Raw genomic sequence first — 24,662 nt, 5'->3', positions numbered from 1 at the left:
CCAGCTCTTTGAAAGTACATAAGAACATAAGAAATAGGAGCAGGAGTAGGCCATACGGCCCCTCGGGCCTGCTCCGCCATTCAATAGGATCATGGCTGATCTGAATCTAGACTCGCGTCCACTTCCCTGCCCTCTCCCCGTAACCCCTAATTCCCTTATCTGCTAGGAAAACGTCTATCTCCATTTTAAATTTATTTAATGTTGCAGCTTCCACAGCTCTCTGGGGTAGCAAATTCCATAGATTTACTACCCTCTGAGTGAAGAAGTTTCTCCTCATCTCAGTTTTGAAAGGGCAGCCCCTTATTCTAAGATTGTGCCCCCTAGTTCTAGTCTCACCCATCAGTGGAAACATCCTCCCCGCATCCGCCCGATCAAGCCCCCTCAATCTTATATGTTTCGATAAGATCGCCTCTCATTCTTCTGAACTCCAATGAGTAGAGTCCCAACCTACTCAACCTTTCCTCATACGTCAACCCCCTCATCTCTGGAATCAACCGAGTGAACCTTCTCTGAACCGCCTCGAGAGCAAGTATATCTTTTCTTAAATATGGAAACCAAAACTGCACGCAATATTCAAGGTGTGGCCTCACCAATACCCTGTATAACTGCAGCAAGACTTCCCTGTTTTTATACTCCATCCCCCTTGCAATAAAAGCCAAGATTCCATTGGCCTTCCTGATCACCTGCTGCACCTGCATACTAACTTTTTGTGTTTCATGCACCAGGACCCCCAGATCCCTTTGTACTGTAGCACTTTGCAGTTTCTCTCCATTTAGATAATAACTTGCTCTTTGATTTTTTCTGCCAAAGTGCATAACCTCACACTTTCCAACATTATATTGCATCTGCCAAATCTCTGCCCACTCACTTAGCCTGCCTATGTCCTTTTGCAGGTTTTTTATGTCCTCCTCACTCACTGCTTTCCCTCCCATCTTTGTATCGTCGGCAAACTTGGATATGTTGCACTCGGTCCCTTCCTCCAAATCGCTAATATAGATTGTAAAGAGTTGGGGTCCCAGCACTGACCCCTGCGGAACACCACTAGTTACTGATTGCCAGCCTGAGAACGAACCATTTATCCCAACTCTTTGTTTTCTGTTAGATAGCCAATCTTCCACCCATGCCAGTATATTACCCCCAATCCCGTGATTTTTTAACTTGATCAGTAATCTTTTGTGTGGCACCTTGTCAAATGCCTTTTGGAAGTCCAAATACACTACATCCACTGGTTCCCCTTTATCCACCCTGTATGTTACATCCTCAAAGAATTCGAGCAAATTTGTCAAACATGACTTCCCCTTCGTAAAACCATGCTGACTCTGTCCTATTAAATTATGTTTATCCAAATGCTCTGTTACTGTTTCCTTAATAATGGACTCCAACATTTTGCCAACCACAGATGTTAGGCTAACTGGTCTATAGTTTCCAGCTTTTTGTCTACTTCCCTTCTTAAATAAGGGTGTTACATTAGCAGTTTTCCAATCTGCCGGGACCTTTCCTGAGTCCAGGGAGTTCTGGAAACTGATCACCAATGCATCCACAATCCCTACCGCCACTTCTCTCAAGACCCTAGGATGTAAGCCATCAGGTCCAGGGGATTTATCCGCCTTAAGTCCTATTATCTTACTGAGTACCATCTCCTTAGTGATTTTAATCGTGTTTAGCTCCTTCCCCCCCCCCCCCCCCCCCCCCATTGCCCCCTGTTTGTCCAGTGTTGGGATATTTTTAGTGTCCTCTACTGTAAAGACTGATACAAAATATTTGTTCAGCGTCTTTGCCATCTCCATGTTCCCCACCACTAGTTTCCCAGTCCCATCCTCTAAGGGACCAACGTTCACTTTAGCCACCCTTTTTCTTTTTATATAGCTGTAGATACACTTGCTATCTGTTTTTATATTTTTTGCTAGTTTACTTTCATAATCTATCTTCCCTTTCTTAATTAATCTTTTAGTTATTGTTTGCTGGCTTTTAAATGCTTCCCAATCTTCTATCCTCCCACTAGATTTGGCTAATTTATATGCCCTTGTTTTCAGTCGAATACTATCCTTTATTACTTTACTAAGCCACGGATGGCTGTCTTTTCTTTTACTCCCCTTTTTCCTCAGTGGAATATATTTATCTTGAAAGATGTGAAATATCTCCTTGAATGTAGACCACTGCTCTTGTACCGTCTTACACTTTAATCTGTTTTCCCAGTCCACTTTAGTCAATTCTACTCTCATACCTTCATAGTCTCCTTTATTTAAGCTTAGTACGCTGGTTTGAGATCCAACTCTCTCACCCTCAAACTGAATTTGGAATTCAACCATATTATGGTCACTCATTCCAAGGGGATCCTTTACTAGGACATTTTTTATTAATCCTGTCTCATTACACAGGACCAGATCTAAGATTGCCTGCCCCCTGGTTGGTTCAGTTACATACTGCTCAAGGAACCTGTCCCTAATACACTCTATGAACTCTTCCTCAATGCTGCCATGCCCAATTTGATTAGTCCAGTCAATATGAAAGTTAAAATCCCCCATGATTATAGCTGTTCCCTTATTACAAGCCCCAACTATTTCCTGATTTATACTCCGACCAACAGAGTTGCAACTGTTAGGAGGCCTATAGACTACGCCCACTAGTGACTTTTCCCCCTTATTCCTTATCTCCACCCAAACTGTTTCACTATCCTGATCCTTTGACCCAATATCATTTCTGACTATTGCAGTGATTCCATCCTTGAATAACATAGCAACCCCACCTCCCTTTCCTTCCTGTCTGTCCTTCCTAATTGTCAAATACCCTTGCATGTTTAGTTCCCAGTCATGATTATCTTGCAGCCATGTTTCCGTAATGGCCACCAGATCATACCCATGTGTAGTTATTTGCACTGTCAACTCGTCAATTTTGTTACGAATGCTGCATGCATTCAGATAAAGAACTTTCAAATATGTTTTCTGACAATTTATTCCTGCTTTTACCCCTTTTACTACTTTACCTTTATCATTATACATTCTGTCCCTTCCTGACACGCTCTGGTTTTTAATTCCCCCACTGCTACCTTGCTCTATTGCCTTCTCCGCTGTCATTTTTATTTTTCGCTCTCTTAAAACCTCCCCCCCACTAATTAGTTTAAAGCCCTTTCTACAGCCCTAGTTATTCGATTCGCCAGGATTCTAGTCCCAGCACTGGCCAAGTGAAGTCCGTCCCAACGGAACAGCTCTCGCCTGCCCCAGTACTGATGCCAGTGTCCCAGGAAGCAAAACCCATTTCTCCCACACCAGTCTTTGAGCCACGCATTTAACTCTCTAATTTTATTTACCCTAGCCAAATTTGCACGTGGCTCAGGTAGTAATCCAGAGATTATTACCCTTGTGGTTCTGCTTTGTAATTTGGCCCCTAGCTGCTCAAACTCCTTCAGCAGAACCTCCTTCCTTGTCCTATCTATGTCGTTGGTACCAACATGGACCACGACAACTGGATCCTCCCCCTCCCACTCCAAGTTTCTCTCCAGCCCAGAGGAGATGTCCTTAACCCTGGCACCAGGCAGGCAACACAGCCTTTGGGACTCTTGCTCTCGGCTGCAAAACCCCTACCACTACAACATTTCTTTTAACTCCCCCCACTTGAATGGCCCCCCGCTCCACGGTGCTGTGGCCAGGTTGCTCATCCTCCCCGCAGTCCCTGTTCCCATCCTCACAGGGAGTAAGAGCCTCAAACCATTTGGACAAGAGCAAGGGCTGCGGCTCCTCCAACACTACCTCCTGGATCCCCGTACCTGCCTCACTTCTAGTCACGCCATCCTGACCCTGGCCACGGACTACATCTGAATTAATTAATCTAAGTATTGTCCCATTCACCTGCCCTTTCCCCATACACTTTGATTTTTTCTTTTCTGTGACTTGCAGATAAAGTAATAGGTTATCTTTGGTTAAGTTAATGGATTGCCTTTTACTCTACTGCTGACGTGTGTTGTGTGATTTGTTTTGACTGACAGGTGTGTATGCCCCTGGGTCTACATAGACAATTTCCGGAGAATAACCTGCAACTCATGGTGCAGTCTGGTGCGAAGGGCTCAGCTGTTAATACTATGCAGGTATTTTTTTCCCAAACAGTTGAGCAGTTTTATGCCATATACATATGCGTGTGTCTTTTAAAAAAATATAAGAACAAAAGCATATTCTGACTAATCTAGTTGAATTTTTTTGAGGCGGTCACTAGCATGGTGCATAGGGAAGTGTCTATGGATGTCTATATTGACTTCTAGAAGGCATTTGATAAGGATCCGCACAAGAACATAAGAAATAGAAGCAGGAGTAGGCTATTTGGCCCTTCGAGCCTGCTCCGCTATTCAATAAGATCATGGCTGATCTTCAAGAAATTATTAATGAAAACGAGAGCACCTGCAATTGGAGGTAACCTTGTGATGTGGGTTGCTAATTGGTTGGGATGTAGGATATAGAGGATATGGTTAAAGGGGTTGCTCTCTGATTGGAAGGATGTGGTGAATGCTGTTCCCTAGGGATCTGTACTCAGGCCTCAGTTTTAAAACATATACGGTATATTAATAAGAGCATAATAAGAACATAAGAAATAGGAGCAGGAGTAGGCCTCAACTTCACTTTCCTGCCCTGGATAATAATGACTTGGATAATGAAATAGAGAGTTGTATATTCATGTTTGCAGATGACACTAAATTAGGAGGCGTAGTAAGTTGTGCAGATGGTAGCATGAAGTTGAAAAAGCGAGAGTCTAACCACCGCCCCTTGACATTCAACGGCATTACCATTGCCGAATCCCCCACTATCAACATCCTGGGGGGTCACCATTGACCAGAAACTTAACTGGACCAGCCACATAAATACTGTGGCAAGGTCACAGGCTAGGTATTCTGCGGCAAGTGTCTCACCTCCTGACTCCCCAAAGCTTTTCCACCATCTACAAGGCACAAGTAAGGCGTGTGATGGAATACTCTCCACTTGCCTGGATGAGTGCAGCTCCAACAACACTCAAGAAGCTCGACACCATCCAGGACAAAGCAGCCCGCTTGATTGGCACCCCATCCACCACCTTAAACATTCACTCCCTCCATCACCGGCCTACCATAGCTGCAGTGTGTACCATCTGCAGCAACTCGCCAAGGCTTCTTCGGCAGCACCTCCCAAACCCGCGACCTCGTCCACCTAAAAGGACAAGGGCAGTAGGCGCATGGGAACACCACCACCTCCAAGTTCCCCTCCAAGTCACACACCATCCTGACTTGGAAATATATCGCCGATCCTTCATCGTCGCTGGGTCAAAATCCTGGAACTCCCTCCCTAACAGCACTGTGGGAGTACCTTCACCACTTGGACTGCAGCGTTTCAAGAAGGCGGCTCACCACCACCTTCTCGAGGGCAATTAGGGACGGGCAATAAATGCTGGCCTTGCCAATGCCGCCCACATCGCGTATACAAATGAAAAAAAAACATAGACAAACTAACTGAGTGGGCACAACTATAGCAGATGGAGTTCAATGTGGGGAAGTGTGAGATCACCCACTTTGGAACTGAGAAAGACAAATCCGAATATTTTCTGAATAGTGAGAGGTGGGAAGCTGTGGAGGAACAAAAGTATTTAGATGTCTGTGTACACAAATCACAGTGCCCAATCTCACTTCACTTACAACCCTTAAAGCCAGCAGAAGGAAATGAAAAAGAGAAGAAAGTAAGAACGTACATTTATAAAGCACCTTTCATGACCTCAGGAGGTCCCAAAGTGCTTTACAGCCAATGATTTGTAGTCACTGTTGTAACATAGGAAACGAGGAAGCAAATTAATGAGACTTTATCTTGTCATTCTGAGCTAGATTTAAACCCAGGACAGTATTGTCCTATCTAGCCTGTTTGTTTCTGTGATTTTAATTTAGTCTGATAACCCATTTAAGAAATATTTAAAATAGTTAAACATTTTTAATTTGTAATGTTCTGTGAATCAGCAGAATCTGTTTGTGTTTCCGATTCTCGTGAAGTGGTAAAAATGATGTTGAGTAACCCGGATGCTTTTACTTGTTTTTAGATTTCGTGTCTTCTTGGTCAGATTGAGCTGGAAGGACGGCGACCTCCACTGATGCCTTCTGGGAAATCTTTGCCCTGCTTCCAGCCTTACGACTTCACTCCGCGATCTGGCGGTTTTGTAACTGGCCGATTCCTCACTGGTATCAGCCCTCCGGTAAAAAAAAACCCCCACACACACACACATTATTAAGGATCTTGGCAACTTGCCGCCAAGTTGAAGAGATCTTGGATGATTATAGCTGGTATAAAATAATTGAGGATGCCGTTATATGACAGGTGCCTGTTTGGTCCCAGTACCTGTGTGGAGAAACGTCAGGGAAAGCAGAGCTGAGTTATATTGCCGGTTCCACATCATTCTGCAGTCAGGGAACGTGGTGCTTTCCCAATGTTAGCTATTAGGTGTCAACTGTGGCACAGTGGGTAAGATTTTCGCCTTTGTATCAGAAGGTTGTGGATTCAAGCCCCACTCCAGAGACTGGAGTACAAAATTTAGGTTTACAGTGTTAAGGGAGTGCTACACTGTTGGAGGTGCTGTCTTTCAGATGAGACGTTAAACAGAGGCTCCGTCTGCCCCCTCAGGTGGATGCAAAAGATCCCATGGCACTATTTCGAAGAAGAGCAGGGGAGCTCCCCCCCCCCCCCCCCCCCCGTTGTCCTGGCCAATATTTATCCCTCAACCAACATCACTAAAATCAGATTATCTGATCATTATTTTGTGGGACCTTGCTGTGTGCAAATTGGCTGCTGCATTTCCTATATTACAACAATGACTACACTTCAAAAGTACTGTAAAGCAAGTACTCAAGATTGGCTGTAAAGCGCTTTGGAAGTGTCAGAGGTGCCGTGAAAGGCGTTCTATAAATGCGAGCCTTTCTTTCTTACTAGTTGATGACACGGGCAGCTCTTGATTAGCAATACAGTTTTAAAAAGTTATAAAGTGCAGCCAATGCAAAGCCGAAGCAGTGTAGAGCCAATTCCTCGCGGCAGTCTCACCAGTTTACTAAATTCATCTTGGCCCATCTCGCGCTCTAGATTTTGCAAAACCACGTTTTCTTGACCCGCAATGTGCAGTATGGTCAGCCTGTGAATAATCTGGTCCATTGGAATGTGCAGGTCAGAAGACCTCACACTTCCCCACATTTAACTCCATCTGCCATGGATTTGTCCATTCACTTAATCTGTCCGTGCCCCTTTGTAACTTACTGCTCCCATCTACACAATTTACTGTGCTTCCTAACTTGTAATTAAAACAAAGGGGTGCACTAACAAATAGGGTCTGGGTAAGAAAAAATGGTAATAAGACAAATAGGGCCATAGTACAAAAAAATGTTAAGATGTCTAAAAATGTTAAAAAGACAAATCTAAAGGCACTGTATCTGAATGCACAAAGCATTCGTAATAAGGTAGACGAATTAACAGCACAAATAGATGTAAACGGATACGATATAATTGCGATTACAGAGACATGGCTGCAGGGTGACCAAGGCTGGGAGCTGAATATCCAAGGATATTTGATATTTAGGAAGGACGGGCAAAAAGGAAAAGGAGGTGGGGTGGCCTTGTTAGTAAAGGATGAAATCAGAGCAATAGTGAGAAAGGATATTGGCTCAGAAAATCAAGATATAGAATCAGTCTGGGTGGAGCTAAGAAACACCATGGGGCAGAAAACATTGGTGGGAGTTGTCTATAGGCCTCCAAACAGTAGTGGTAATGTAGGGGATGGCATCAAACAGGAAATTAGAGATGCATGTAACAAGGGTATTACTGTAATCATAGGTGACTTTAATCTACCTATAGATTGGCCAAACCAAATTAGCAATAATACTGTGGAGGATGAATTCCTGGAGTGTGTACGAGATGTTTTTTTAGACAGGTATGTTGAGGAGCCAACTAGGGAACAGGCTATCCTAGATTGGGTATTGTGCAATGAGAAGGGGTTAATTAATAATCTTGTTGTGCGGGGTCCTTTAGGGAAGAGTGACAATAACATGATAGAATTCTTCATTAAGATGGAAAGTGAAGAAGTCCAATCCAAAACTAGGGTCCTAAATCTAAACAAAGGAAACTACGATGGTATGAGGAGTGAGTTGACGATGATAGATTGGGGAGCTTCATTTAAAAGCATAACGGTGGATAGGCAATGGCTAACATTTAAGGAACGAATGTATGAATTGCAACAGTTATACACCCCTTTCTGGTGCAAAAACACAAAAGGAAAAGTGGCCCAACCATGCCTAACAAAAGAAATTAAGGATGGTATTAGATTGAAAGAGGAGTCATATAAAGTTGCCAGTAAAAGTAGCCAGCCTGAGGATTGGGAGCAGTTTAGAGTTCAGCAAAAAAGGACCAAGAGATTGATTTAGAGGGGAAAAATAGAGTATGAGAGTAAACTTGCAAGGAACGTAAAAGCGGATTGTAAAAGCTTCTACAAGTATGTAAAAAGAAAAAGATTAGTGTAGACAAATGTAGGTCCCTTACAGTCAGAAACAAGAGAATTTATAATGGAACAAGGAAATGGCTAAGCAATTAAACAAATACTTTGGTTCTGTCTTCACGGAAGAGGACACAAATAACTTCCCAGAAATGCTAGGGAACCAAGGGTCTAGTGAGAAGGAGGAATTAAAGGAAATTAGTATTAGTAAAAAAAATAGTGCTGGAGAAATGAATGGGACTGAAAGCGGATAAATCCCCAGGGCCTGATAATCTGCATCCCAGAGTGCTAAAAGAGGTAGCCATGGAAATAGTGGATGCACTGGTAGTCATCTTCCATAATCTATAGAATTTTGGAACAGTTCCTTCAGATTGGAGGGTGGCAAATGTAACCCCACTATTTAAAAAAGGAGGGAGAGAGAAAACAGGGAACTACAGACCGGTTAGCCTAACATCAGCAGTAGGGAAAATGCTAGTCTATTATAAAGGATATGATAACAGGACACTTAGAAAATATCAACGGGATTAGACAAAGTCAACATGGATTTATGAAAGGGAAATCGTGTTTGACAAACCTACTGGAGTTTTTTGAGGATGTAACTGGCAGAATAGATAAGGGAGAACCAGTGGATGTGGTGTATTTGGATTTTCAGAAGGCCTTTGATAAAGTCCCACATAAGAGGTTAGTGTGCAAATTAAAGCACATGGGATTGGGGGTAAAATACTGGCATGGATTGAAAATTGGTTAACAGTCAGGAAACAGAGTAGGAATAAATGGGTCTTTTTCGGGGTGGCAGGCGGTGACTAGTGGGGTATCGCAGGGATCGGTGCTTGGGCCCCAGCTATTTCATGATCTATATCCATGATTTGGATGAGGGAACCAAATGTAATATTTCCAAGTTTGCTGATGACACAAAACTAGGTGGGATTGTGAGTTGTGAGGAGGATGCAACGAGGCTTCAAGGCGATTTAGACAAGTTGAGTGAGTGGGCAAATACATGGCAGATGCAATATAACGTGGATAAATGTGAAGTTATTCACTTCGGTAGGAAAAACAGAAAGGATTATTTAAATGGTGACAGATTGGGAAATGTTGATGTACAAAGGGACCTGGGTGTCCTTGTATACCAGTCACCAAAAGCAAACATGCAGGTGCAGCAAGCAGTTAGGAAGGCAAATGGTATGTTGGCCTTCATTGCAAGAGGATTTGAGTGCAGGAGCAAGGATGTCTTACTACAGTTATACAGGGCCTTGGTGAGACCACACCTGGAGTACTGTGTGCAGTTTTGGTCTCTTTAGCTAAGAAAGGATATACTTGCCATAGAGGGAGTGCAGCGAAGGTTCACCAGACTGATTCCTGGGATAGCAGGACTGTGGTATGAGGAGAGACTGGGTCGACTGGGCCTGTATTCACTAGAGTTTAGAAGAATGAGAGGGGATCTCATTGAAACGTATAAAATTCTAACCGGGCTAGACAGACTGGATGCAGGGAGGTTGTTTCCCCTGGCTAGGGGTTCTAGAACGAGGGGTCACGGTCTCAGGATATGGGGTAGGACATTTAGGACTGAGATGAGGAGAAATTTCTTCACTCAGAGGGTGGTGAACCTGTGGAATTCTCTACCACAGAAGGCTGTGGAAGCCAAGTCACTGAATATATTTAAGAAGGAGATAGATAGATTTCTAGACACAAAAGACATCAAGGGGTATGGGGAGAGAGCGGGAATATGGTATTGAGATGGAGGATCAGCCATGATCATATTGAATGGCAGAGCAGGCTCGAAGGGCCGAATGGCCTACTGCTGCTCCTATTTTTCTATGTTTCTAATAGGGAGGGAAGGAGAGCGAGAGGCTGAATTCAAGAAGTAGCTAGAGAATTTTGTTTTTGCAAAGTTTTATAAAATAGCTGGAGACTTACTACAAATAGTTGGCAGAATCTCTGTGACTTGGTTTCTGACAAAAATGCCCTTTGTCTCTGAGTTCAAAGTGCTATCTCAGTGCAAGTTGTTTGAAATCATGAAAATATGAAAGGCCTTCATTTCCAAATGTTGCTTTCTTGTACTCCAGGAGTTTTTCTTTCACTGTATGGCTGGCAGAGAAGGTTTGGTGGACACGGCTGTAAAGACTAGTCGTTCTGGGTATCTCCAAAGGTAAGAAACTATTTAAGCTTTAAATGCAAAAAATTATTTTTACTTTTGTCCTTTTAAAAAAAAAAAAAAGCCTTTATCCTTTTGTTCTCCCTCCCCCAACAACAGTATTAAGCCAGTCAGTTAGTGTAAGGGTGGGTAACAGAGAGTGCAGTTAGAATCATAGAATGGTTACAGCGCAGAAGGAGGCCATTCAGCCCATCGAGCCCGTGCCGGCTCTCTGCAAGAGCACTTCAGCTAGTCCCACTCCCCTGCCCTTTACCCGTAGCCCTGCAAATTTTTTTCTTTCAGGTACTTATCCAATTCCCTTTTGAAAGCCACGATTGAGTCTGCCTCCACCATCCTTTCAGGTAGTGCATTCCAGATCCTAACTACTCGCTGTGTAAAATTTTTTTCCCTCATGTTGCCTTTGGTTCTTTTGCCAATCACCTTGAATCTGTGTCCTCTGGTTCTCGACCCTTCCGCCAATGGGAACAGTTTCTCTCTCTACTCTGTCTAGACCCCTCATGATTTTGAATACCTCTATCAAATCTCCTCTCAACCTTCTCTGCTCTAAGTAGAACAACCCCAGCTTCTCTAGTCTATCCACGTAACTGAAGTCCCTCATTCCTGGAATCATTCTCGTAAATCCCAAGTCCAAGTCATTAATATATATCAAGAAAAGCAGTGGTCCAAGTGCCAACCCCTGGGGAAAACCTTCCTCCAGTCCGAAAAACAACCGTTCATAGAAACATAGAAGATAGGAGCAGGAGTAGGCCATTCGGCCCCTCGAGCCTGCTCCGCCATTCAATGCGATCATGGCTGATCATCCAAATTCAGTACCCAGTCCCTGCTTTCTCCCCATACCCCTTGATCCCTTTAGCCTTAAGAAATATATCCAATTCCTTCTTCAATATATTTAATGAATTGGCCTCTACTGCCTTCTGTGGTAGAGAATTCCACAGGTTCACCACTCTCTGGGTGAAGAAATTCCTCCTCATTTCTGTCCTAAATGGCCTACCCCTTATCCTTAGACTGTGACCCCTGGTTCTGGACTCCCCAACCATCGGGAACATCCTTCCTGCATCTAGTCTGTCCAGTCCTGTCAGAATTTTATAAGTTTCAATGAGGTCCCCTCTCATTCTTCTAAACTCCAGCGAGTACAAGCCCAATCGACCCAATCTCTCCTCATACGTCATTCCTGCCATCCCAGTATCAGCCTGGTGAATCTTCGCTGAACTCCTTCCATGGCAAGAACATCCTTCCTCAGATAAGGTGACCAAAACTGCACACAATACTCAAGATGCGGTCTCACCAAGGCCCTGTACAACTGCAGCAAGACATCCTTGTTCCTGTACTCAAACCCTCTCGCTACGAAGGCCAACATACCATTTGCCTTCTTAACCGCCTGCTGCATCTGCATGCTTACCTTCAGCGACTGGTGCACAAGGACACCCAGGTCTCGTTGCACTTCCCCTTCTCCCAATCTATTGCCATTCAGATAATAATCTGCCTTCCTGTTTTTGCCACCAAAGTGGATAACCTCACATTTGTCCACGTTATATTGCATCTGCCATGCTTCTGCCCAATCACCCAACCTGTCCAAATCATCCTGGAGTTTCTCGGCATCCTCCTCACAGCACACACGCCCACCCAGCTTTGTGTCGTCTGCAAATTTGGAGATATTACATCTAGTTCCCTTGTCTAGATCATCATTAATATATATTGTGAATAGCTGGGGTCCAAGGACTGATCCCTGCGGTGCCCCACTAGTCACTGCCTGCCACTCGGAAAAAGACCCGTTTATTCCAGCTCTTTGCTTTCTGTCTGCCAACCAGTTTTCTATCCAAGTCCATACCTTGCCCCCAATCCCATATGCCTTAACTTTACACGCTAATCTCTTATGCGGGACCTTATCGAAAGCCTTTTGAAAGTCCAAATATATCACATGGTTCTCCCTTATCTATTTTACCAGTTACGTCCTCAAAAAATTCCAGTAGATTAATCAAGCACGGTTTACCTTTTGTAAATCCATGTTGACTTTGTCCGATCCTGTCACTGTTTTCCAAGTGCTCTGCTATTACATCTTTTATAATGGACTCTAGCATTTTCCCCACTACCAATGTCAGGCTTACCGGTCTGTAATTCCCCGTTTTCTCCCTACCACCTTTTTTGAATAGTGGGGTAACATTAGCTACCCTCCAATCCATGGGTACTGTCCAGATTCCATCGAATGTTGGAAGATGATCAGCAATGCACCTACTATTTCTAGGGCCACTTCCTTAAGTATCCTAGGATGTAGATTATCAGGCCCTGGGGATTTATCGGCCTTCAATCCCGTCAATTTCCCTAACACCATTTCCCTACAAATACTGATTTCATTCAGTTCCTCCCTCTCATCAGACCCTATGTTCCCCGACATCTCTGGGAGGTTATTTGTGTCCTCCTTTGTGAAGACAGAACCAAAATATATATTTAATTGGTCTGCCATTTCTTTGTTCCCCATTATAAATTCCCCTGATTCTGACTGCAAGGGACCTACGCTTGACTTCACCAATCTTTTTCTCTTCACATATCTATAAAAGCTTTTACAGTCAGTTTTTATGTTCCCTGCTAGCTTACTCTCATATTCTATTTTCCCCTTAATTAATCCCTTTGTCCTCCTTTGTTGAATCCTAAACTGCTCCCAATCCTCAGGTTTACTGCTTTTTCTGGCCAGTTTATATGTCCTCTCCTTGGATCTTATGCTATTCCTAATTTCCCCTGTTAGCCACGGTTGAGTCACCTTTTTTGTTTTATTTTTATGCCAAACTGAGATGAACAAGTTCACCACTACTCTCTGTTTCCTGTCACTTAGCCAATTTCATATCCATGCTGCCACTGTCCCTTTTATTCCATGGACTTCAACCTTGCTGGCAAGCCTATTATGTGGCACTTTATCAAACGCCTTTTGGAATTCCATATACACCATGTCAACTGCATTGCCCTCATCAACCCTCTCTTGTTACCTTATCAAAAAACTCGATCAAGTTAGTTAAACACGATTTGCCTTTAACAAATCCGTGCTGGCTTTCTTTCCTTAATTAATCCACACTTGTCTAAGTGACTGTTAACTTTGTCCCTGATTATCGTTTCTAAAAGTTTCCCCACTACCGAGATTAAACTGTCTGGGCTGTAGTTGCTGGGTTTATCCTTACACCCTTTTTTGAACAAGGGTGTAACATTTGCAATTCTCCAGTCCTCTGGCACCACCCCCGTATCCAAGGAGGATTGCAAATTATGGCCAGTACCTCCGTAATTTCCACCCTCAATATCCCTTAGCATCCAAGCATGCATCCCATCCGGTCCTGGTGACTTATCTACTTTAAGTACAGCCAGCCTTTCTAGTACCTCCTCTTTATCAATTTTTATCTCATCCACTATCTCAAGTACCTCCTTTTTCACTATGACTTTGGCAGTATCTTCTTCCTTGGTGAAGACAGATGCAAAGTACTCATTTAGTACTTCACCCATACCCTCTGCCTCCATGTGTAGGTCTCCTTTTTGGTCCCTAATCGGCCCCACCCCTCCTCTTACTACCCGCTTGTTATTTATTCCCTTTTATGTTAGCTGCCAATCTATTCTCATACTTTCTCTTTTCCCCTCTTATTTTCTTTTTCACTTCCCCTCTTAATTTTCTATATTCAGCCTAATTCTCACTTGTATTCCCAACCTGACATCTGTCATACGTGCTCTTTTTCTACTTCATCTTACTCACTCTCTCTTGTCATCCAGGGAGCTCTGGCTTTAGTTGCGCTACCTTTCCCCCTCATGGGACTGTACCTCGACTGTACCCGAACTATTTCCTCTTTAAAGGCAGCCCATTGATCAATTGCAGCTTTCACAATCACACAGAATCACAGAAACCCCACAGTGCAGATAGAGGCCATTTCGGCCCATTCGACACATATCCCACCCTATCCCCGTAACCCCACATATTTAATCCCCCTAACACTAAGGGTCAATTTATCATAGCCAATCAACCTAACCCGCACATCTTTGGACTGTGGGAGGAAGCCGGAACACCCGGAGGAAACCCACGCAAACACGGGGAGAATGTGCAAACTCCACACAGACAGTCACCTGAGGCCGGATTCGAACCCGGGTCCCTGGCGCTGTGAGGCAACAGTGCTAACCACTATGCCACCGTGCTGCCTGCCAATCTTTGATTCCAGTTTACCCGGGGCCGATCCGTTCTCAACCCATTGAAATTTGCCTTCCTCTAATTAAGTATTTTTACTCTAGATTGCTCCCTGTCCTTTTCCATAGTTAATCTAAACCTTATGATACTATGATCACTGTTCCCTAAATGTTCCCCTACTGACACTTGCTCCACTTGACTCACCTCATTCCTCAGAACCAGATCCAGGAATGCCTCCTTCCTCGTTGGGCTGGAAATGTACTGATCAAAAAAGTTCTCCTGAACACACTTCAGAAATTCTTCCCCCTCTCTGCACTTTACACTATTATCCCAGTCTTTATTAGGATAATTGAAGTGCCCCATTGTTACTACTCTATAGTTCTTGCACCTTTCTGTAATTTCCCTGCAAATTCGCTCCTCTATATCTTTCCCACTAGTTGGGGGCATATAGAATACACCTAGTAGTGTAATGGCACCTTTATTATTTCTTAATTCTAGCCACATAGATTGACCCCTCCAGGACATGCTCTCTCTGCAGCACTGTAACATTCACCTTAACCAATAATTGCCACCCCACCTCCTTTCTTTCCTTCCCTATCTTTCCTGAACACTGTGGCGACACGCCACCATTGGACATAATCCGCTCACGGCGGCACGGACAGTTTACGCAGGCGCACTGCCGGCAGCAGCCGCCCCCAGCCGTGGGCCCTTTTCTCCAGCAACTTGTTTCCCGCAGGGACAGGCTGCCGGGAGCACTTCCTGTCTGGGGAGTATTTAAGTGGTTGCGCGGGCTTTTTAAGCACTTGTTTTGCCATGATGTAAATTAAAGCAGTTGTGTTCCATCAACTCTGGTCTCGACTCCCACGTTTGCCGCGGTATCTCAACAACGCCTTATATCCAGGAATATTTAAGACCCAATCCTGCCCTTTTTTGATCCATGTCTCCATTATCGCCACAACATCACATTACCATGTGGCTATTTGCGCCTGCAGCTCACCAACCTTATTTACCACGCTTCGTGCATTTACACACATGCACTGTAAACCTGTCTTAGACCTTCTTGTATTCCCTCTTAGTCTGTTTTGTAGATTTCTCTGTGATATTATAGGTGACTCTCATTATTAAGTGGCTGTGATACAACTCAAGTGAAGCAGGTTGGGGAAATGGAATGTTGGCCTGTAAAGTAAAGTTCTGTCCTGTGGCCTGGCACAGCCCAGAACCGATCAAACTTACTTGGAACTTGAGTGTTCTTAAAACTTGAGGTGCTGAGCTGTGCAGTTCTTATGTCAAAGCACATATTACAAGGGGTGACAGAAAACTCGGCATGTGAGGGAGGAGGAGAGGTATAGGGAGGGAATTTCAGAGCTCAAGGTCTAGCCGGCTGAAGCCACGGCTGCAAGTGGTGAGGCGAAGGAAGTGGGGGATGCACAAGAGGCCAGAGTTGGAGGAAGGCAGAGTTCTCGGAGAGTTGGGGGAGGCGGGGCGGGGGAGGTGTTGGAGAAGTTTACAGAGATTGGGAGAGGCGAGGCTATGAAGGGATTGCCACACGAGGATGAGAATTTTAAATTGGAGCTTTGGGACGAGAGTCATTGTGGGTCAGTGAGTACAGGGTGAACAGGACTTGGTGCGTGTTGGGATATAATCAGCAGAGTTTTGGATGAGCTGAAGTTTGTGGAGGGTGGAAGTTGGGAAGCTGGCCAGGAGAGCATTGGAATAGTCAAGTGCGGAGATGACAAAGGCAGGGATGAGGGTTTCGACAGCAAATAAGCTGGAGCGGGGCAGGGGCGGAGACGAGCAGTTACAGAGGTGCAAGTAGGCGGTCTTTGTATTAGAGAGGATATGGGGTTGGAAGCTCAATTTGGGACAAATGGGACTGAATCGGTGGCGAGGGTACGGTGTTTGTGGCGGGGATCAATGGTGATGGCTTCTGTCTTCCTAATATTTAACAAAAAGATACACATATGGAAACCAAGGTTCATCAACTAATTTTTTCTTGGATATATTTGTTTTAAATTTACTTTTCACTAAGTTGAATGTATGTCCTCTGGTCCTACCAAGCTGGCTTATCATGAAATAATATTCTGGGTTTACCTTCCTGATATCGTTTAATATATATCACAATAAGGTTCCCCCTTATTACTGCACTGAAGTGTCAGCCTAGATTTTGTGCTCTAGTCTCTGGAGTGGGACTTGAACCCACAACTTTCCGACTCAAAGTGCTTCCAACTGAGCCACGGCTGACACGGATAACGAAAAAAAAATATCAAAAGAATAATTAAAGGCGAAATAAAATTAAACTATTGACTCTATTTGAATTTTACCTTAGATGCATTATAAAACATTTGGAAGGGCTGGTGGTACAGTATGACCTGACTGTACGAGACAGCGATGGCAGTGTTGTACAGTTTCTGTATGGCGAGGACGGTTTGGATATTCCAAAGACCCAGTTCCTGCACCCAGAGCAGTTTCCCTTTATTGCTGATAACTATGAGGTGAGTTGTCTTTCAACTTGTTTGAATTATTGAAAGATTTACTTAGACAAAAGCAGACAAAAATTTGCTGGACAAAAGGATGGGAATTACTGTGGGCGAACCGTTAACGTGCTTGTTCCAAATTCCTCTCTCTCTAACGTTAACCGAGGTGTTTATTTTAAATGGTTTAAGCAGTAGGCAGAGGAATTCAGTGCAAGTGTTCATGCGGTAGTTTTAGTTCATTGCCATCCTGTACAAAGGCTGATTAGAAGTCAAAGCAGAACTCTCCACGGGCTATAGTGGGTAAAGACATTGCTCCGAGAGGTACCGAGTCATACGAGCAATGACGGACAGGAAAAGTCCCTCTGGTCCATCCAGCCTGTACCCACACTGCCCAGTGAGGCCCCGGGTTTGTTTGCTGGCCTGTGCGGAGTGAGCTGATGTAGAGGGGCTATTGCAGTGAGCTTTGCATACCCGAGTTGGGCAGGGGAAAAAAGAAAATGGAAAGGTCCTTACTCCTGATTGGTATTTGTGATGCTTGCTTGAGAGTGGCTGTGTGTGTAGAGAAGTTGGGCGAGGACATCGGAACAGGAGTAGGCCATTCAGCCGCTCGAGCCTATTCCACCATTCAATTAGATCATGGCTGATCTGTACCTTAACTCCGTCTACCCGCCTTGGTTCCGTAACCCTTAATGCCCTTGCCCACCAAAAATCTATCGATCTCAGTTTTGAAATTTCAGTGGAACAGGCTTATGCTCAGCTGTGATATCCCTCATGATGAAATAGCCTGCTAGCACTTACAATCGAGACTCCCATACAAAGAGTGGCTACCCAGGGAAAGGTACTGGAGTCTGCTGGTTATCTGTGGAGCCCTCCTGCGGTGTGAGTTGCACCTTCAAGAGCTGAAGGGAGAAAACTGGGTCGGGGTGGAAGAAATAGGATTGGAAGTTAAACATCGATCGATTAAGCAAATTTGATGCAACTGTATTTGTTGCATTTGTTAGGTCATCAGAAAGTCGAAGCACTTGGAAGAGGTGTTAAGTAAAATGGATTCAGAAGCTGCAACCAAGTGCCATAAAGCAATCAAGAAATGGAAGGCAAAGCACCCAGCTCCCTTCCCTCGTCTCGGCGCATTCCTGCTGTATTCACAGAAGAAGTTCGGTAAGATCAAGGAGATGAACCCAGAAGGAGAGATGATAAATACCAGAGACCCTGCAACCCAGCAAGTGAGTGTGCGATATGAATAAGGAGTTCATTTTACTATAGAAAGGGCAAGAAGAGGCTTCCTGTTCCGTCAAGCCTACTCTACCCAGAGTCAGTGTATGATTATTCTATCACGGGCTTTTCCCCCCTACCATCCCCCCACCCGTTGACCCCAGAGGTTCATGCGAGGCAGTGAACGCTGGGAAATTTGGGCGCGGAGATTAGCCCAACTTGAGTCATGGCCCATTTGAATGAGCTCCTCGGTTTATGCGAGAGAGCGCAGCTTTGAGCTATAAACTTTGACTTGAAACTTTTTTGACACTCCCCGAACACATTCCATGCAGGACTCTTGACAGAATGAGAGCGCTCTCATCTTGTCACTTTTTGGAATAAAAACAGAAAATTGCTGGAAATACTCAGCAGGTCGGGCAGCATCTGTGGAGAGAGAAACCGAGTTAACGTTTCAGGTCGATGACCCTTCGTCAGAACTGGAAAAAGTTGGAGATGGAACAGGTTTTTAAGCAAGTGTAGGGGCCGAGAGAGGGGGGAGGGGAAGGAAAGAACAAAAGGGAAGGTCTGTGATAGGATGGAAGGCAGGAGAGATTAAATGACAAAAGGGATGATGGTACAAAGCAACTTTGTACTATCGACCTGCTGAGTATTTCCAGCATGTCCTGTTTTTATTTTATGAGCACATTCTAGTGCGTATGTAGATGTCAGTTAATCTCCATAATCTTATTATTTGCATGAAAAGACAAACCAATGCAATAATAAAGTATTTTTGCTATCGCAATGATAAAGTATTATGGGCTATCAGATCAGCTATCATCTGCACTGCAGCAGGAAGTACCCACTCAAGTTCTGTTGCCTTTCAGCAACTCAGTTGCCATTTACACCTCTTCTAGACTCCTCTTTTGTTTCTTTACTTGTCCCATTACCATCTCCTTTTGCTTTGTACCATCATACCTTTTGTCATTTAATCTCTCCTGTCTTCCACCCTATCACAGACCTTTTGTTCTTTCCTCCCCTCCCACCCTTTCCCTGTCCCTGCACTTGCATAAGACCTGTTCCATCTCTAACTTTTCCCAGTTCTGACAAAGGGTCATCGACCTGAAATGTTAACTCTGTTTCTCTCTCCACAGATGCTGCCTGACCTGCTGAGTATTTCCAGCATTTTCTGGTTTTTTTTTTATTTCAGATTTCCAGCATCCGCAGTATTTTGCTTTTGTATTAGCACTTTTTGGGTTGGATTTGAGTCGAGGACAGAGGTGAAAGGGCAGCATTCAAAGAATCAGAGAAATTTCAGCACAGAAATAGCCCTGTTTGTGCTAATTTTACATTGGAGCTATCCACTCTAATCTCACTTTCCTGCACCTTCCTCATACACGTCAATATTTTCTTTTTCTATCTAAAAGTCAAGACTGATGCAGCTTCAGTAGCCACTTGTGGTAATGCATCGCATATCCTAATACCCCATATGTGAAAGAATCCTTTATACTTGCAGTACAAATTCTAAATATATGGCCCATTTTGTTATCAATGGAAATAATTTTTCACTACTTACATGGTCAAGTCTTTTTAAAATTGTGAACACAACAACAACTTGTATTTATGTAGCACCTTTAATGTAGTAAAATGTCCCAAGGTGCTTCACAGGAGCAGAATCAGACAAAAATTGACACCGAACCAAAGGAGATATTAGGACGGGTAGCTAAAACCTTGGTCAAAGAGGTAGTTTTTAAGGAGGGCTTTAAAGGAGGAGGGAGAGGCGGAGAGGTTTAGGGAGGGAATTCCAGAGCTTAGGGCCTAGGCAGCTGAAGGCACGGTTGCTGATGGTGGGTGAAGGAAGTGGGGGATACACAGAATGCCAGAGTTGGAGGAACACAGAGTTCTTGGAGGGTTGTAGGGCTGGAGGAGGTTACAGAGACGGGGATTGTGGACACAGTAACTGCTGCACTGAGTCCAGGAATGTTTTAACCCATTGTACCACACTAAAATGGATTTTTTTTTGTGTTATCCACAGTTACTGGAGATTTGGGCGTCGCTGGATGAAAAGAACAAATCTAAATATTTGAAGAAGGCTACTCACTGTCCCGACCCTTGCTTTTCAGTTTATCGTCCGGATATATATTTTGGCTCAGTTTCGGAAAACTTTAGTGATATTGTGGATAAATACTTCACTGAGCAGGAGGGCATAGGAACCAGCAGCTACAGCAAGTCGGAGCTACCACCGGATTGGTATTTATCAAGTCCCTTACCTGATGTATTTGTTTTTTTAAGCTTTTCTCTCAAAAAGTACAAGGAAGGCAAAATGTTACACTAGTATCTGGGGAGGGGGGTGGAAAATGGCATTTAGAAATAAACTCCCCAATGGACAAGAGCTAGTTACCAATCTGAAGGGAAATTAATTTAAAAAAATTGAGTACTAATTATAATCGTTATAATTAATTTGCTTAATGAATGGTTTTATTGTAGTGCCCTTTCATGTTGGCCAGGCCCTCAGCATTCAGGTTACCTTGGGTCAAGCACAGAAGCATATGCTCAAAGGGACCTGGGTGTCCTTGTACATGAGTCACTGAAAGTGAATGTGCAGGTGCAGCAAGCCATTAGGAAGGCAAATGGTATGCTGGCCTTTGTTACAAGAGGATTTGAGTACAGGAGTAAAGAAGTCTTACTCCAATTACAGTAAACTCTTTCGTATCCGGCACCTACGGGACCGGGTTGGTGCTGGTACAAGAGCCCCGTTATACAGCCACAGGTACAGGAACCCCAGTTACACGGCCACAGGTGTAGGAGCCCCTGTAACACAGCCATAGGCACTGGAGCCCCAGTTACACGGCCACAGATCCAGGAGTCCCTGTTTACATGGCCACAGGTAAAGGAGCCCCGGTTACACAGCCACGGGTACAGGAGCTCCGGTTACACAGCCACAGATGCAGGAGTCCCTGTTACACGGCCACAGGTAAAGGAGCCCCGGTTACACGGCCACAAGTGCTGGAGCCCGGGTTACACGGCCACAGGTAAAGGAGCCCCGGTTACACGGCCACAAGTGCTGGAGCCCCGGTTACACGGCCACAAGTGCTGGAGCCCCGGTTACACGGCCACAAGTGCTGGAGCCCCGGTTACACGGCCACAAGTGCTGGAGCCCCGGTTACACGGCCACAAGTGCTGGAGCCCCGGTTACACGGCCACAAGTGCTGGAGCCCCGGTTACACGGCCACAAGTGCTGGAGCCCCGGTTACACGGCCACAAGTGCTGGAGCCCCGGTTACACGGCCACAAGTGCTGGAGCCCCGGTTACACGGCCACAAGTGCTGGAGCCCCGGTTACACGGCCACAAGTGCTGGAGCCCCGGTTACACGGCCACAAGTGCTGGAGCCCCGGTTACATGGCCACAAGTGCTGGAGCCCCGGTTACACGGGCACAGGTACAGGAGCTACGGTTACATGGCTACAAGTGCAGGAGCCCTGGTTACACGGCCACAGGTACAGGGGACCCGGTTACACAACCAGAGATGCAGGAGCCATGGTTACACGGCAAAAGGTACAAGAACCTCGGTTACGCAGCCACAAATATACAGTAAAACTTACCTTTGGGTTCCTGAACCTACTCCTGAAATTTGCCGGTTATTAGAGAATTCCGGATAATTAGGTGCTGTTTAAACGAGAGTTTACTGTATTTAGGGCCTTGGTGAGACCACACCTGGAATATTGTGTACAATTTTAGTCTCCTTACCTAAGGAAGGATATACTTGCCATAGAGGGAGTGCAACGAAGGTTCACGAGATTGATTCCTGGGATGGCGGGACTGTCGTATGAGAAGAGTTTGAGTAAACTAGGCATGTACTCTCTTGAATTCAGAAGAATGAGAGGGGATCTCATTGAAGCATACAAAATTATTACAGGGCTTGATAGGGTGGATGCTGGGAGAATGTTTCCCTTGGCAGGGGAGTCTAGACCCAGGGGCCACAGCCTCAAGATAAAGGGTAGGCCATTCAGGACTGAGATGAGAAGAAATTTCTTCACAGAGAGGGTGGTGAATCTTTGGAATTCTCTACCCCAGAGGGCTGTGGAGGCTCAGTCATTGGGTATGTTCAAAACAGAAGTCGATAGATTTCTGACTAGTAAGGGCATCAAGGGATATGGCGATAGGGCCGGTGAATGGAGTTGAGGCAGAAGATCAGCCATGATCTCATTGAATGGCGGAGCAGGCTCGAAGGGCCGAATGGCCTACTCCTGCTCCTATTTCTTATGTTCTTATGCATTATCAGGATGAGTAATTGAGAGGGACGCAGAGAAGATTTGGCAAGGAATCTGTCATTATGTCAGGCTTTGTTGCAAAATTACACAGTGGGTGAAAAAGCAGGGACTCTCTAATCTGCGTTGCACTGTTGCTTTCTTCACTGCTGAAAGCTTTAAAAAGTAATAGTTTCCATAAAAATTAATTATGTGCCGTCAGCGGTTAGGCGCTGACGGTCTGAATTCTGGGGCTTTTAAAAAAAAATTCCCTCTGATGATGATTATTTAACTTGTACGCATTGTGATAACCTAAACCTTTTTAATCAGTGTTTGCAAGGAATTCTGAACTCCTGCTGATTCAGAAGTCCTGGTGGTTGCTGAGAAGTCTATGGATTCACACACATCCTGCTCCTGTGGTCCATAGATACTGTTAGCAAAGATCATAGTCATTTGCACTCGTTATTTCTTCAGTCGCTTGAGGTCACTGTTGGCACAGTCCGTGGTCCTTTACGGATGCTGGTAGCGCAATCAGCAGTTGTTGGTATCTAGCCTGTGGTCACTTGCTGTCATCGCTAGCACAGAACTCAGCTGCTTATTCACAATTCGCAGCTATTTCAGTGACTGCTCACATAGCCCATTTTTATCGGTAGTGCACTTAGGTTTTATTGGTAGTGGAGATTGCATGTACTGCTAGCGCAGTCCAGTTTCATTGATAGAACAGTCCGCTTTTACTGATGGCATAGTCTGGTTTCACTGGTAGCCGAATCCACAGTCACTGCTAGTGCAACCTGGTTCTGCTGTTAGCAGAGTTGTGAAGCGCAGCGATCAAAACATTCTGAAATTGGCTGTCTCCTACTCAATCTGTCCTCATAGAACAATCCCCCCATCCCAGGAACCAGTCTGGCGAACCTTTGTTGCACTCCCTCTATGGCAAGTATATCCTTCCTTAGGTAAGGAGACCAAGGGGAAAAAATTGGGTATCGCCCATTTTGGGGCGCTAATATCAGCCGGGGGTAAAGTTTAGCGCCCTGCGCTAATTATCGCCTCCGACTGCAAAATTCGCCTCTATCACCCCTGGAGGTGATTTGAGCACTAAATAAGGCTCTACACACCTCTCTTAAGGCACAAACGTCAGGGAGCGAGACTACCTCAGAGCGCTACCGAAGCTCAGGCGATGCTAATTACCATGGAAGCCAGACAGACTGGCGCCATCCAGTTCTTAAAGGGGAGGGGCCATCTTGCTGGCCAGCCACTCCCTGCTCATTGCAGCCTTGAATCTCGGCCTGGAGAGACCTCAAAAGCAATTGTGTTGGAAGCACTAATGGATAGGTTCAGGGAAAGAGCTCGGCGCTTAGGAACCTTAAAAGTAGTGCTGAGGGCCAAAACTCCTTAGGACAGCGTTAAAACCCAAAATTTTTCCGACAAGAAAAGGCAGGAAGCGCCCGCCTTTAAATACCGCTCCCCCAGCCCCCTCCCGACTTGAAAACGTTCCCCGCTACCGGTCGTTCCTAGCGGCAGGCGCAAAGGCAGGGGGCGCGACTCAATATCCGGTCTGGGGTGCTACCGGGGCGTTGCACGCTTGACTGACGCAGGCTAAGCAGATTGTGGCGGTCGTGTTTAGCACCGCCGCAAAACGACTGGTCAATTTCGCGAGTGGCGCTAAAATCGCCTTAAGAGGGCGCTAAGTGGGGCGCAAACCAACTAGCGCCCGGGCGTGGCACTGCCCACGCCTCCTGCAAAATTCAGCGGGAGGATAGCGGTGGCGCTAACCGTTTGCGCCCTGCGGCGCTAGCGATGACGTCATTGGTGTGCGCAGCGCCCCGCTCACGCCCCGGCCACGATCTTCGGGAGCGCCCCCTGATTTACCGCCGGACGCTATGTCCGACAGGGTCAGGGGGGCGTACCTGCGACCGGGGAGGCGCAATTTAAAGGCGAGGTGCGGGGCGGCCATTGTTGTTGGCCACCTGCCTGCGCTCC

The 24,662-nt window shown here is 45.2% G+C and overlaps 1 protein-coding gene across 1 annotated transcript in view; it reads left to right on the top strand.

Moving 5' to 3' along the window:
- polr1a (RNA polymerase I subunit A) overlaps positions 1-24,662 on the top strand; it is a 184,159-nt gene that overhangs the window by 63,194 nt on the left and 96,303 nt on the right. Inside the window, exons 19-24 of the mRNA XM_085975489.1 lie at positions 3,983-4,081; positions 6,043-6,195; positions 10,536-10,618; positions 17,101-17,266; positions 18,250-18,471; positions 20,472-20,686. Coding sequence (XP_085831615.1) covers positions 3,983-4,081; positions 6,043-6,195; positions 10,536-10,618; positions 17,101-17,266; positions 18,250-18,471; positions 20,472-20,686 — 938 coding nt within the window. The remainder of the gene's footprint in view (positions 1-3,982; positions 4,082-6,042; positions 6,196-10,535; positions 10,619-17,100; positions 17,267-18,249; positions 18,472-20,471; positions 20,687-24,662) is intronic.

Source organism: Somniosus microcephalus, chromosome 2 (genome assembly GCF_052327205.1).
Source record: "Somniosus microcephalus isolate GS21.2 chromosome 2, FLI_Smic_1.0, whole genome shotgun sequence".
NCBI lineage: Eukaryota > Metazoa > Chordata > Chondrichthyes > Squaliformes > Somniosidae > Somniosus > Somniosus microcephalus.
This window is presented reverse-complemented; position numbering and strand designations above follow the sequence as displayed.